This window comes from Lissotriton helveticus, chromosome 12 (assembly GCF_964261635.1).
Source record: "Lissotriton helveticus chromosome 12, aLisHel1.1, whole genome shotgun sequence".
Classification (NCBI taxonomy): domain Eukaryota; kingdom Metazoa; phylum Chordata; class Amphibia; order Caudata; family Salamandridae; genus Lissotriton; species Lissotriton helveticus.
This window is the reverse complement of record NC_136073.1, coordinates 241,760,292-241,775,424: the sequence shown is the minus strand read 5'-3', so window position 1 is coordinate 241,775,424 and position 15,133 is coordinate 241,760,292. Positions and strand designations below refer to the sequence as shown.

At 42.3% G+C, this 15,133-nt stretch overlaps 1 protein-coding gene across 1 annotated transcript in view; it reads right to left on the bottom strand.

Moving 5' to 3' along the window:
• Window positions 1–12,409: 12,409 nt before the first annotated feature.
• The window catches only part of CPNE7 (copine 7), a 640,312-nt gene continuing 637,588 nt past the window's right edge, over window positions 12,410–15,133 (bottom strand). Inside the window, exon 15 of the mRNA XM_078669226.1 lies at window positions 12,410–13,513. Within this exon, the coding sequence (XP_078525352.1) occupies window positions 13,376–13,513 (138 nt within the window). The 3' untranslated portion in view covers window positions 12,410–13,375. The remainder of the gene's footprint in view (window positions 13,514–15,133) is intronic.

Below are 15,133 nucleotides of genomic sequence, written 5' to 3'. Positions count from 1 at the left end.
CATCATCTGGCTGGGGGCAGAGCAGGCTGATCATGCAAGCCCTCAGCACCCTCCTCCTCCTCACAGGTTTGGCACACTGCTGGGAAGGGAGGTTCATGAGCACAGGGAGTATAGGGGGTGCAAGGCAGGGGGAAGGGTTCGCCACTGATTTGAAAACACGCCGTTTTTGCCATCTCTTTTCTCGAGTGAGCTGTCCACCTTTTAAATGCAGCAGAGCCTGGCTCAGAAAAACACAGCCTTGCAGTGAGCAGTACATGGACGTGTGCACTAAAAACTAGGGAATGTGTGGTCAAAACATTGCACTTTTTAACACATAAATCGATGCTACTACTGGCCACATACTTTCCATTGTGTGGGGGCAGGTCTGCGTATGCAGCTCTGGCTACAAGAAGACATCTTTCTGTGGCCTGATGATGGGCACGGAGCGTATACACCGTGTTCACTAAGCAGCCTATCCCCACAGCTGTACACTGGAGAGAGTGTCAACATCAAGTGAGATGCGTATATCCTGCAGAGCTTCCCAGTTCAAATGCAATGCCATATCTAAATATTTTGAAACACATGTGTGAAACATAAGGAGTGGTATAGCAAGTCTGCTGGTGGCCCTAATGCATGCAAAGAAATGACCACCCCTGCCTCTTGGATAGGAAAAGATAACTGATTTGAGGGAAAGTGTCCCCTGTGCACCTCTATGCCACTGCACCTACTGCACCAATCACGCCTCAGAAAAATATGGGTGAAACTCCACGGAATCTTGCAGAGTTTTTATGTACCTCCATGGTAAAACTCTGCAAGTTCTGCCCACCCCTACACTTAACCTCTTCAGGTTAGGAGTTGACTCTCTGTAGTTTGATCTGGGAGGGGCGTCTGTTGAGATGGAAACAATGGTGTGATGGTGTGAACCCTGCCTGCCCTGAGTATACCAGATGCGGTGATAGGGGGCATTTCAGAAAGGAGACCGGGCTGACAAGAAAATCATAAAGAGTAGGGCAGGGACTTTGGAACTTTTTGTTGAGCGGATATTAGTGAGGCTCACATCCTGGTGTGACCCTCAAGACCCTCTCATGACTTGTGTTGTGGGGTTATTAAACTTAGGGCTGCTGTTAGACTGCTTCCTGGACAAAGGACAGGCCAGGGGAGAGGGCTCTTCAAAAGGGGCAACACCCACAACAGAATTTTCAAAGACACTAAGGACCTGATTTAGATAATGGTCGGAAGGGTTACTCCTTCACAACGGTGACGGATATCCCATCTGCTGAAATATAACACCCATTATATCCTATTGGATTTATATTTCAGCGGACAAAATATCTGTAACTGTTGTGACGGGGTAACCCGTCGGCTAAGATACAAATCAGGCCCTAAATCATATGTGTCTCTAAAAAGATTATATAAAGGGGAGCTTTGGGATTCCAAACGGTCAAACTGAAGCTGTATATAAGCATGGAGAACTACAGAACAACTTCTGCTTATTAGGGTTGCTGGCTGTATTTTGAGTGGTGAGCCAATGTTCACCTTGCACCCATCTCCTCCACGAGAAGCCCTGGACTGCTTGACCCTCGCTACCTCCGAGAGTCAAGTGATGAAGAGGAACTTAGCCCAGTTGCTCAGAGCCCACAAACATCAGGGGTAAAAGGTAAAGCCCTCTACCACCACAGTTGGGCCCCGTAGTTTCTGCTTGCCCAACGGCACTCAGAATTGGGTTTTGATAAATATAAAAAGAAAAATTGAACAAGTTGAAAAATACATTTTGAAAAGTTAAAATGTGGGTCAGGGTCCAAATGGATGATTTCATCCAATTTTCTATAGGACATTATTGTGGCTTTGTCTTAATGTGGTGAAATACATAAACAGCTATCAGATACTGCCGTAGGGTCTACCGTCGAAGTTTTCTAACTATCAAATTCTGATTCATGTTTCTCACAATGGTAATGTGACACTCTCAATGTTTCAAGCCCTGAATTGATCTCAAATTCCTGGGCAAATTATTAAAATTGATTCATTCTATTATACAAGAGGCTATGGATCCATTTATCCTTTTTCAAAAAAAGACACAGTACACAAGACTAACTTTGTCCCAGGTCTTTAGTCTTTTCAACAATTCTGATCTGCTAGGAAGTTTCCCTCATTTCCCAGAGAACTGTCTTTCTATGGGACATGATTAAGTGGCAAAGGTAGCGCCTACATCTGATCTCCAGTAGTTTAAAGCATTATGTTGCTATTTGATCAAATGTTAAAAATATATATTTCCCTTTGGAACTGCTACACAAAATCAATTATGCTGTCACTCACATGCACATACGTATCACCCAAGGGAGCACAAGTACACTGGATGTAAGAACACTTATATTCAATTTAATTAAAAAAGCTTTCAGTAAAACATTCGATAAAATACATCATAATACATTCAAAAACCATGAAATCTATACACAAAATATAAACCCCGGAAAAGACTTTAAAAGGCAATTACATTTGTCATCAGGATGTGAATTTGGAAAAATACATAGACAACAAACATTGACGTCATTGACACGTTGACGCTGTGTTTTGGGTTAAATTTGTGGAATATAGAACCACACTTTGACAGGGAATTTACACTCTTGCTGTGTGTTGTCTAAGTATTTTTCCAAATTAACATCCTGATGACAAATGTGATTGTCTTTTAAAAGCTTTTCCGGGGTTTATATTTTGTGTATAGATTTCATGATTTTTGAATGTATTATGATGTATTTTATCAAATGCTTATACTGAAAGCTTTTGATTTTTTTAAATTACATTGAATATAAGTGTTCTTACATCCAGTGTAATTGTGCTCCCTTGGGTGATACGTATGTGCATGTGAGTGGCAGCTTAATTGATTTTGTATAGTGGTTCGAAAGGTAAATATATATTTTTGACATTTCAGTCATTTTGGTACCTGGTCCCTTTGAGTTGTGGGGCCCCTCTCTTTGTATTTAAGCCATTTGATCAAACCAACCTTACAGCTGTAGAGATTCCTCGCCATTCACACAGTTATGATGATGGAAAGACAGGATTCCTTGCAAGAAACCTCAGCAACCAAATGTCATGAGAGGGCTTGGATTTGGAATGACCATTATTCATAGCAGCTACTTGGGATTAAAGAATCAGACAGCAGTGAGGCTACAACTGTTGAACCATTTACTAGATACATTTATCCGTTGTGCTCTCATCTCCTGAAGTCAGCCCAAGAAGAGATACTCAATAACAGGTGTGGGTGAAGCTGATAGTCTTGAACTTCACAACCGCCCAATTAAAAAATAAAATAATAAAATATACACCAGCTTTGCCATTCATGAAGCTGTGGAAATTTTAAAAAGAAACAAATAAAACAAATTGGATGGCAAAACATATTCCTGTCCTGACGCAGGGATATTCTTCCTGGCACAGAAAACCTGGAGCATGCTGTACTGCAGCCACTTACCTTTTTCTCAGCAGTGCTGTATTCTGTCTCCTTTCTCTGCTGTCAGAAATTCCCCAAAAAACAAAACAAAACACACAAGATGATGGACGGAATGTTTCACAAAGGCAAAACATTCACCCCCAGTCACAGATCTTGGTTTAATCCATCGTTATTTTGCTCACCAAGCCACCCCAGTTCAGACATGGCCATATGCAAATCAGTCTTGACCCTGTGCCACATGGGAACAGTCCAGCCCAAACTGCCAAGTCATGTCTTCCCTGGACCGGAATAAAGCATCCTAGGACCGGTTTCTGGCTATCAGCCTTCATCAGCCAGGACAGCTTGACTCCAGTGGCGTAGTGAGCACGGGACCCACATCTGGGCATACCCTTCCCACATAGGGTGAACAGCAAAACACACAAGATGATGGACGGAATGTTGCACAATGGCAAAGCATTCACCCCCAGTCACAGATCTGTGTTTATTCCATCGTTATTTTGCTCACCAAGCCACCCCAGTTCAGACATGGCCATATGCAAATCAGTCTTGACCCTGTGCCTCATGGGAACAGTCCAGCCCGAACTGCCAAGCTATGTCTTCCCTGGACCGGAATCAAGCATCCTAGGACCGGTTTCTGGCTATCAGCCTTCATCAGCCAGGATAGCTTGACTCCAGTGGCGTAGTGAGCACGGGCCTTGGCAGTTCTGGCTGGACTGTTCCCATGAGGCACAGGGTCAGACTGATTTGCATATGCCATGTCTGAAGTGGGGTGGCGGAGTGAGCTAAAGAATGGTGATGGATTAAACCCTCCGACGCTCATGACGAGCTGAGCTCGTCATGAGCCACGGTTCTCGTGTGTTCATGACGAGCTGAGCTCGTCATGACCGTTAGAACGCTCAGGTGCGGGGCTAATTCCCCTGCTGTGCTGGGCGTTCTAAGGAACAGGCGTGGTCATGACGAGCTCAGCTCATCATGAGCACACAAGAAACATAGCTCATGACGAGCTGAGCGCATCATTAGCACCGGGGCACTGTGCGCGCCCCCTCACCCCCCCCAGCACAGCGGGGGAATCGGCCCAATAGGCAAGGGGTTAAACCCAGATCAGTTGACTGGGGGTGAGTGTTTGATTTGCTCAAACGCTCCGTCCATCATACCCTTTTGTATCGTCAGAAATTCCAAGGCAGGACATCTGGCAATGGAGAATGTGTATAATGCAGCTGAGAGACAGTACTTCTCTGCTGTCACTCAGGTGAATGTGAATAAATACAATTCTCTGCAGTCGATGTCCCACACGTGGGTTTTTCTGGTATAATTGGTATGATAAAGTGGAACATGTCCATCACAGGTGAAGTCCTTGACTTTGTAGATGTAGAAAATCAGTGGTCCAGTACTTTAATGTATCAGGGAGTTAAGTGGAAGACCAAACTACTCAAGCAACAGTAAAACATCCCACGAGTGTCAACACAAATGATAAATAAAACTGTTAGAAATGACCAGCTTTTGAGTGGCATGCCACATGATTTTTGCAATCTTTTGCGGAACCCATTTTTGTTGGGCCTAGGACTCTGCACCCTTTACTCCTACTAAGCAGTGGAAAAGGGATTGTGCTCTCCCTTTTAAACATGATAAAATTGGCATACATAAGTTTGGCACCTTTAATTTCCTTAAAAGTTCCAAGTTTATGGTACTGCATGAACCCAGGGCCTGTCAACTAAATGCTACCAGTAAGTTGCAGCACTCATTGTGCACCCATTAAAGTAGCCCTGGTAAATATGTCCCAGGCATGGCATTGTAGTCTAGATGTGAGTTTTAAACATACATTTCCACCTACAAAATAAACATTTTGCCAGGCCTAAACATTCCTTTTTAAATATTATAAGTCACCCCTAAGGCAGTCCCTAAATGCCCATTGGGCAGGGTGCATGGTATTTAAAAAGTTGGTCGTGTATATTTCATGTTTTACATGTCCTAGCAATGAAGCGCTTCCAAAGTTGTTTTTCACTCTGGCAAGGCTGGCTCTTCTATAGACTAACTAACACTGGTTTACCTGAATACATTTAATAAGGGCTATATTTAGTTTGGGAGCAGCTAGAAGCATATTCTAAAGACTGATTTTAACTGTAATTTAAAATCCAACGTAATGGATTTAGGCAGAAACTCTTTCAGTTTTCTGCCTAAACCTAAACTTATTGACTGCCAGGGTCCTGTGTCACCTGTCCCCTAATGCTTCCCTGGAGTGTTAAGTGTATTGCTCTCAGGCAGTGGACAAATGACTGAGTGTGTGGAGTGGTGTTCATCTAAAGAGCAGGATAGCCTAGGGGTGTACCCAGCTCCTTCCTGAATGTTAAAAGATATCCTAGGGGCTGTACCCAGCCCTCCCTGAGTTCGAAGGATGCCTACCCTGTCACTGGCAGATGCAGCTCAAACCTCGGCCTGCCTGTCTAGGTAGCCAGCTTGGCCCCAAACCCATTCAGGGATAGAACTGACCAGAATTAGTTTGGGGGTAGCCAAGGATTGTTCTCCAACCACTGGCATACAAGTGGACACCAAAGACCTCTTCTGCAACTAATTCTGGAATTATGAAGAATCAGAAGGACTGCCCTGCTGTCTGAAGAACCTGAAGGAAGACTAGACCTGTTTGACATGAATCCAAGACTCCAAAAGTGACTCCAGAGGCCTCTATCCTGCAACTGCCCAGCTAGCCAGTTCTAACTGGACCTGCCCTGTACCCTACTGATTGCATCTGTTGAAGTGAGTTCTAACCCTCATATGGTGTCTCCCTGATCCTAGACCCTTGGCTGGTGTTGGAGTGTGCCCAACCTCACCAAACTGCAAAAACTGAGGCTTAGAAACTTTCTGGCAAATTTTCATCCAGAGAACTGGCGGGAGACAGGACCACCATTGAGCCAAAGCTATTGAAATTGAATCGCCAGTCAGGTTTAACTTGATGGTTTGTCCCACTAAAGGAAATCTGATTTCCAGAAACGTTTCTAAGTCTGAACATAGAGAGCTTCAGCGGGACAAACAGAGAGCAGCATTGCATCAACATTGAGGCCTTCCTGGGCACAGACTTTGGCAGCTCTGACCTTTCCTGCCTTCAAGAATGACTGCATCGGGACCCCGCTCTTCTGCAACTCACCACTGCGAGTCCCGCTCCAGATCTAGCTTGCAGCTTGCCGTGCCGACGTCTCATTGATGATCACTTTTTCTCCATAAAAATTTCCAAGTCAGATGTTAAACCTTCCACAAGGGATAAACCTGGTCTCTGTATTGAACCTGCGCTCCATCACTTTTGACTTTGACCTGGTCTAGCGCAAGCAGATGACTGCAGTTGACACTTTGTGCTTGTTGGTGCTTTTTTTATTCAAACTTAAAAAGTTCATATCTCTGGTTCCATATAATGGATTTTTGTCATTTTCGTGTCATTTTTTTCTGAACATTTACTTTATTTTTCTAAATCAGCTTGACATTTTGATTGTGTGGCCGTTTTCACCTTACTACTGTTTTAGTACTGCATAAATACTTCACATATTGCCTCTAAGTTATGCCTGACTGCATTGTGCCAAGCTATCTGAAGGTTAAACATAAGTTTATTTAATTACTTTGTGGTTCACCCTGGATTATTTGTTGAAGGGGTGCGAACACACTTCAATTAATAATCACAAAGGTTATTACAAGGATCTTTGTGATTATTATTTAAAGTGTGTCCACATCCCCTTCAAAAAATAATTGAATTTCTTACATAAAGATATTATGAAATAATAATGAGCACAAACGTTGCATAACTTAACTCATTCTGTGAGGAAACATTCCAATTTCATTTTCAGGCTCAGTTTATAAATGCAGAGAATCTCAGATTTTGTGTTGTAGAAGACACAGGTACATGTGAAGAAGGACTTGATTTCTCGCACGCCTTGGTACTATGTTATTTGTGTGTTTGTTTTATTTGCAGTAAAAAGGTATCACTGTTACAGAAATCTTTCTTGGACAGACATCGCAAAAAACAACCTTTTTGAGAAATGTTAGTTCAGTCTTGGAGAACACTGGACTTTTTGTTTTGTCACTAGCAGGAGGCCACTATCACAGTTAAGCTGATAACATTCTGATACAGAGGCAGTTTAGGCAGAGAGAAAGAAGCCAGTGCTCCAGTGTGTGGTATTTTAGAAGGCTGTTATTTAGAAGAGGATTCACAATACAAAAAGGCAAAAGACAAAGTTGAGAAAATACAGAGAAAAGCGAGTAAACCAGTCAACGAGTTTTATATTAGAAGAAAAGAGCAACAGTTCTGTATTCAAAAGCGTAGGGGAAGACAGGGCAACATGTAAGCTATTAACAATTATAAGTACTCATCATTTAAAGTCATACACAGTAATAGTAACGATAATGATTTCAAACAGAAAGTAGACCTTCAGGTAAGGTATTTTGGAAAAACGTTTTAACCGCCGGGGCAGTTTGGCATGAAAGTTTATTGTGATTGGGTTTGAATAACAGGGTGGAATGATGAGGTTAGCAATGTAGTGAACATACACCCTCCCTTGCAGTGAGTCAGCCATGATGGCAGTCAAGATCATTCTCAATACATTAATCTTGATACATAATCGCACCTCTTAGCTTCCAGTGTTTGTAGAAAGAAGCAGGTTGTGTTCCTTTCCACACCAGCCTAGGACACCTTTCCATCCATTGAGACTTGCAGATTCCCAAAAATGTTTTCACTTTAGGAAAGCAAGAACAAGAATTCCTTACTCAACTCTTCGGTAAAGTTGAGTTCTAGTATGCAACACCATAGGAAAGACACTTTCTAAAGCTCCTCTGTCCAACGTGATAAACAATGGTTCCACTTTTCAGATAGGGAAGTCAAATAAATCTCCACTCTTCCACTGGGGAATTGAAGTTCAATATTTCTACTCGACCCCATGGGGAAGAAAAGTTGTAGATTTCAAGTCCAACCGTTGAGGAAGGTCATTTATAGTGCTCCAGTTCCCTTACATAGGCACATTCACTCTACCTTATAGGAAGGTCTAGCTCAAGAACTACACTTAATCCCATGTAGAAAATAAGTTTCAATTCCCAATCCACCATTTTGAAGGATAGCCTCGATTTATGGGATCCGTTGCACTCCTTGTGACAGGCAACGTCTAGAGCTTCACTCCACCTACTTTGAGGAAGACAAGTTGTACAATTCCACTCCAACTTGTGGGGAAGACAAGTTCTAGAATAACGATTTAACTCAATGGGTAAGGACATTCCAGAGATGAGAGTTCTACCCACCCGCAAAACCTTGAGATAAGTTAGTTTAAGGGTTCCACTTTAACCCATGGGAAAGGCATGTTCTACAATTCATTTCCACCCAGTGTACAAGGCAAATTCTAAGCTTAGAGCACATAGAATTTATTCTGAAACAGCAGGTCCATAAGGAGTAGGCTATTAGGATGCCTTAATGCTGAAGTTGAGGTTGAACTAGGAGCATGTCAACAGGAAGTCTTTCATAAATATGAATGATGTGAATATAGGGAAACAGTTGTACCATGGCAGAGGAGGATTGAACTGACAGCATGGCCACGAGAGCTCATTCAGTAACAGAGTTAGTGGGATACAGGAAAGGGGCTGCAATACTCAAGAGGAGCAGGACTAAACTGGATGCTGGATACAGGAAGTTCATTTATAAAAAGGAACAGTAGGATCATAGTAATGGGACTGAAATACTGCAGTATAGTGCTCACCTCCCAATGCCTTCGACAACATGTCTATGACAACCAGCATAGTAAAGGCTCTCTCTACTGCAAAAAGTGAAACATTCCTCCCAGAAAATGACGTTAGAGCTGACATTCAAGGCCATGTTACCTTACCCCAGATGGGGATAACAGCTTATTTACTGACTCCCAGGCAACACACAATACTACATTAAAGGCATAGTGCATGCTGCACAATGTGTCATCAATGGTCTGAAGAAATATGGTCACATCATCAACCCTGATGGAACTCCAATGGCTTCCTTTGGCAGGCGGCACCATCTTCAAAACCAGCTGCATTGTCTGCAATGCCATTGCAACCAGCAACCTGCCTATGTGGAGCTCAATCTCTCCATCTTCAATGATTATAAGCAATATGCTTTAGGGTACGATGTGGCAGGGGGTAAAGATTAAAGCTGGGCAGAGCTCGCTGAGTTGTACTGAAAAACTCAGTGAAATTCTGCAGAGTTCCGCACCCTGGCAGAGCAACTGCACCAATTGATTCCTTTCTTGATTGGTTTCATGATGAGTTCATGCATGCAACCCCTGTGTAGTGAGGCTTCCTGACCTTACCTGAGCCTCCTTCACTTGGTGGGTATTGGTTGATGGATATCCACGGCAATGCAGCCCGCCCACCAGTCTCTCCAAGCCGCCACTGCCTTCCTGTTCTTGCTGGCTGAACACACCCAGCTGAATAGGAAACTACCTGAGCCTCTGCTGCTCCAGCTCAGATTCAATGGGGGAGCCTCAGCCAGCGTATAGCAGCAGCTACACCCAAATCAAAGAACATGCAAGAACTGCAGTGCACATATTGTATTGCGTGAAGGCATGCCTGACCTTATCATGGGATTTCCTCGTGACAAGCTTACCTTCAACCAATACAACATGCTCACTGCAGTTCTTGCTGTCCTTTGAGTTGTGGTTAGATGCTGCACTAAGCTGGCTGGGGCTCCCGCATTGAATCTGAGCTGGAGCAGCAGAGGCTAGGCATCTTGGTAAGGCAGTTGCGGCTAATAGAGACTTGCGACCACGCAGTGGATAGCCTCCATTTGGGAGGTAAGTCCTAGACTCCTCCTAGTCTGTTCCATCGGTAAACTCCGCTCTGCTGCGAGCGTGGAGTTTTTGCATACTTTGCACTCTAAATGGAGTGCGGAGTTCTAAAACTCTGCAAACCTGCTGGCAGAGCGGAGTTAAACGCCCACCCTTAGTAAAGATTTGCAAAGAAAAAAACTAAAGGAAACAATCCTCCTTTAGCTATGCACCCAGGATCTACAATAACATACATACAGCTATCTGGACAGTGCCAATCCTGCTGCAATTTAAGAAAGAGCTGAAGACGCATATCTGTGAAGAACACTACATCACAATGCACTAACATTCCACCTCTGCTCTTAGAACCCAACTTCCCCTGGTCTCACTCATTGACCATGCCTTTGCTCTTGACCCTGTACAATGCTCCGCTGCCTTTCAGCTATGCAAATATGACATATCTACATACAGACATCTGAGGATAACCATCTAAAATGTATTTAATTACAAGTTTGATATGAACTGGATCCATAATCAAGGGCCTCCGGGTGGCCCAGGAACAAGGTGCTGGCTGTGGAGGTGCGGAAATAGATAATAACTTAAAATGAAATTATAATATGAAGAATTTGTAAACAAAAGGTCAACATCTGGCGAATGGTGTCCCACTGCCTTCCGAGTGCGAGATGTACCATATTGTTACTTAGCAATTTTGAATCTTTATTCTGAGTTCAGGAACAAAAATAAATGCAACCCAAATAATTACAAAATTCTGTCATCTTCTACCTCATCTATTCAAAATGATCAGTGTGACGCTGGCTTGAAGCTCTAGATTGCAAGTGGTAAAGTGATAGCCTGTGGAGGGAGCATGGAACTTTGTGTCTGACCTTAGCATAAAATAACATATTCATTTGCAACCTCTGTTTCAGTCAACTTTATACCACTTTCACAGTATTGTGGATGTTGTGGCATTGTAAGACATACGCATGGGGGTTGATCAGTGTGCTTCATCATTCATGAAAACAGTGTTCAACTTGCCCTTCTTTGTAGTGGGACATAGCCAAATATAAGCAGGCTTTTGGCTTAAATGAAATTGTCTAGCCTGTGTGGAGACATTTGCCTTGTATGATGTTCATTTTTTGGACTAGCCCCAAATAAAGTGCCATTCCTGGTGTCAATCAATGCACATAGAAGGGGACCCACTGCAATGGTGATGAGTTCCTGAGGCAGGAAAAAGAACAACTACAATGTAAATCCTCATACAACCATTCTATAAATCCACTGACACAGTATTCCTTAATGAACAGAGCTAATCAACACATAAGTATAAAACAATTATCAAAATTAATTTATTGTTAACATTTAAATTAGACAAACACATAACATATATACAAAAGGGCTCTAATATAATACAATACAATCGTCCACATCTATCATGACCCATACTCGTACACGGAATTCACTCAATATGTTCTTATTGTTCAGATCCTAATAGATAGAGAAGATATGCTCTAAAAAATATACTTTTGTATTACTATTTAGAAGACAAGATATAACACATGGCAAAAAAACAGAGGCCAATTATAATATATAGTTGATATTTATGATGTGGTTGGAGTGCACTATGCATTCAGAGGAGCTTTCTCTAAGCGTGTTTCAGCACAGAGGCCTTCATCAGGAGAGGCAGGTTTAATTGGTTTTAAAAATACCTAAAAATATACAAAATTATATATAATAATTGAAACAATGTGTGTAACCATTAACTACACATCTGGGAACTATCTGTGCAAACTACCAATACAAAAAACAACCCATAGTGATAGTTCACATATATCACCCAAGTGATAGAGAAAGTTCCTCTGTGTGCATTGTGCACTCCAGCCACATTATAAATATAAACTATATATGATAATTGGCCTCTGGATTTTTTGCCATGTGTTATATCTTGTCTTCTATATATTGATTTGAAAGTATATTTCTTAGAGGTTATCTTCTATATCTATAAGAATCTGTACAAAGAGAAAATATTGATTTGTACATATATTGGAATCTAATTGTTGGATTTGTGAGTAAACTCCATGTATGTGTGTGGGTCATGATAGATGTGGATGATTGGATTGTTTTATAGCCATACTGTATGTGTATTTATTTACATGTTATGTTTTTGTCTAATTTAAATGTGAACAATAAAACAATGTTGATAATTGTTTATAGGTATGTGTTGACAAGTTTTGTTCATTAAAGAATAATGTGTCAGGAGGTTTATAGAATGGTTGCCTGAGGAGTGACATTATAGTTATCCCTAAGCCAATCATCAGACTAATAGTGGCGTATTTGTGCCTCCTTAAAAAGTTTTGCTTATTGTCCCAGTATTACTGTTTCATCCACTCTCCTTGTAAGTGAACTAACGGCTTACATTCAGGTGTAGGCTTGTATCTGGTAAATATATATATATATATATATATAAATATATACAAAATGTACCCTGCATGCTATTATCCCTGCTTTTAAGGACCCGATCGCTAGAAAATCTTGTATCGCTTGTACCAAAGGGCTAGGACTTATTTACCTCCAGTACAGTATAATACCTAATGCCATTCAAACCTACTGAAAGACAAGAATACAAATACAGGGGAAATGCAGGGAACCTTCGCATGGAAGGCCAACACATATTTTGTATCCATGCTTGTTGCTCCAATGCATCCTGGTCCACTCTGGCACCATCCTTTCCTCACCCTTCCCCCACCACGTCCTGCATCCAACATATGATTTGTTCAGAGTATCTCTATGCCACCTATCAACAATCTGGCATAGGCTTTTTTCACACAAGTACAAGATAGAAAACTTCCACTTAGAGGAGGGAGGAGTGATGGTAAAAGAGTCCACTTGAGAGTACACCTTAGCTGCTCTGTGGTCCTGCTACCGCCTCCAATTCGAAACAAAGACTTTACTTCCATCAGCCGCTTACTAGTAGAGTTAAGTCAGCTGTCAATCATCATTGCTACATTTCCAGTTCTGGCACGGAGTCCATCATAAATTTCCCCTGTATCTCGCGTGAAAGAATCTCCTGGATGCGACTGGCTTCGGGACCCTCACCTGCTCTTTGAGTTCCTGTTTGAGTGTGAGCTCCTCTTTGAGTTCCAATGAGCGACTGAACGGATGAATGAAGGGGGAGGGTGGGACTAAGACCAGAGAGGCTTCACTGGGGTGAATTGAGAGCAGAGTCTGGAGAGTCCATCCGAGGACACCGAGGAGGAAAGGCTTTGTAACTATAGTACTCCACCACTTGCTTGGGTACTTCAGCTAGCACACATTTTGCCAAGGCAGCTGGGGAAGCCTACAAAACAAAAGAGGGAATGGTTTATTGCATACTTGCTACAACTGTGATTTTGAGTCTTATCATTCAACAAACAATTTGGAGTTATTGTGAGGATTTCATGGTAGGAATGAATTTACCGCTGGGACATTGAATCCCCAGCTTATGTGTGCAGTGCGTTTTCAGACTGTTGAAAATGCAATGTTGTTTGCAAGTTCTTCTGTAATGTTAAAGTAATGAAAATTGAACCCAGATACTCCACACATTTATAGGCATTTTACATACATGGGGATTCGTTGGGCTAATCATGTCACATTAGAGAATCCCACAAATAGAAGGTGCCAGTTCCAGTAGTTCTATTGGAATGGATAACATAGTTTTGTTTCAGCTACTATATTTGTTCAAGAGTAGAAGTATGTAATCAATGTAATGGCTTGTGCTCAAAACAAATACTGTAATTATGTTACAAATGTAGGTCCAATTTGTAGAGATCTATACACATGTAAGGCTGAATTACAAGCTTGATTTACCAGAGCAAGTTAGTCACAAAAAAATGACTATGCTTTCATAGATCTATTTACTAACAAGCAAAACTACACCATAATGGTGTAATCTAAATGGTGGGGAGGGGGTATTCCAATGTTGAGATAAACTGGAAAGTCGGTGTACATCCACAATCTCTCATATTCACAAACTCTTTACTGACCACACCTGACTGCATCTCAGACGCTCCCTTTCATCTGACCTATTTTGGATACAGTGCAGTTTTGGGCCTATCCTCCAGAAGAGCGAGTCCAGGATATTCAGGTGGTTATTACCCCTGATATCAACAAAAAATAAATCCATTTCACGGGCGGGAAGGAGAATAAAGATCCTCAGATTTGGTGGCGGGGCAAATGAAGAGGTTTCACCAAGTTAAAAAAAAATTCCAGCACAGAAGCAGTACATATAAAAAACAAAGGAGCAATTGCACACCTGGGAAGACATTTTATTATGGCTGTTGCTTTGCTACAGCGACTTACATGCCATCCTGGGCCCTCCTGCAAGTCTTACTCTAGCACACAGAATGCTTCTTCAACTGGTGCGGCAGGTGCCGACAGGCCTCCGCAATCAAACTTACCTGCCTGCACCCACCGGTACAATACTGGGGTACATTGCTCCTTTCCTTGGGGGAATGCCCTGCAAAGATGCCAGCAGCATCTCCCTCTTTAGTAATCTTCCTGTTCCATGGCATTGTGGGACTTACTTGGAAGGTACCTGAGGTACCTGTTCCAAAATGGCCACCATGTAATTCTTCCCTATGGCCCTGTTCCAAATCAAAGATGGTGGCAATGTTCTAGACTAACTTCCTGCTTTTCCCCTAGAACAAGGAGGAAATCCATTTCTCCTTGTGTCATGCCACAATGCTTCGAGAAGTAGATTTCATCATGTTCGGTGCTTCGAATTCTTTTCCTGGGGACCTTTCCCCTGAAATTCCACCAGTTTCATTCTTCCTTGTTTTTCCCTGTGCAGCCTCTGGATACCTGCACCTCTTTTCTAGGCCATTGTTCTTCCTCAGCACTCTCCAAGTCCTAAACCCGGTTCTTCTCTTTGAAGGTGCTGTTTGTTCTCTTCTCGTCAATGCATTTTCAAACACCTAGA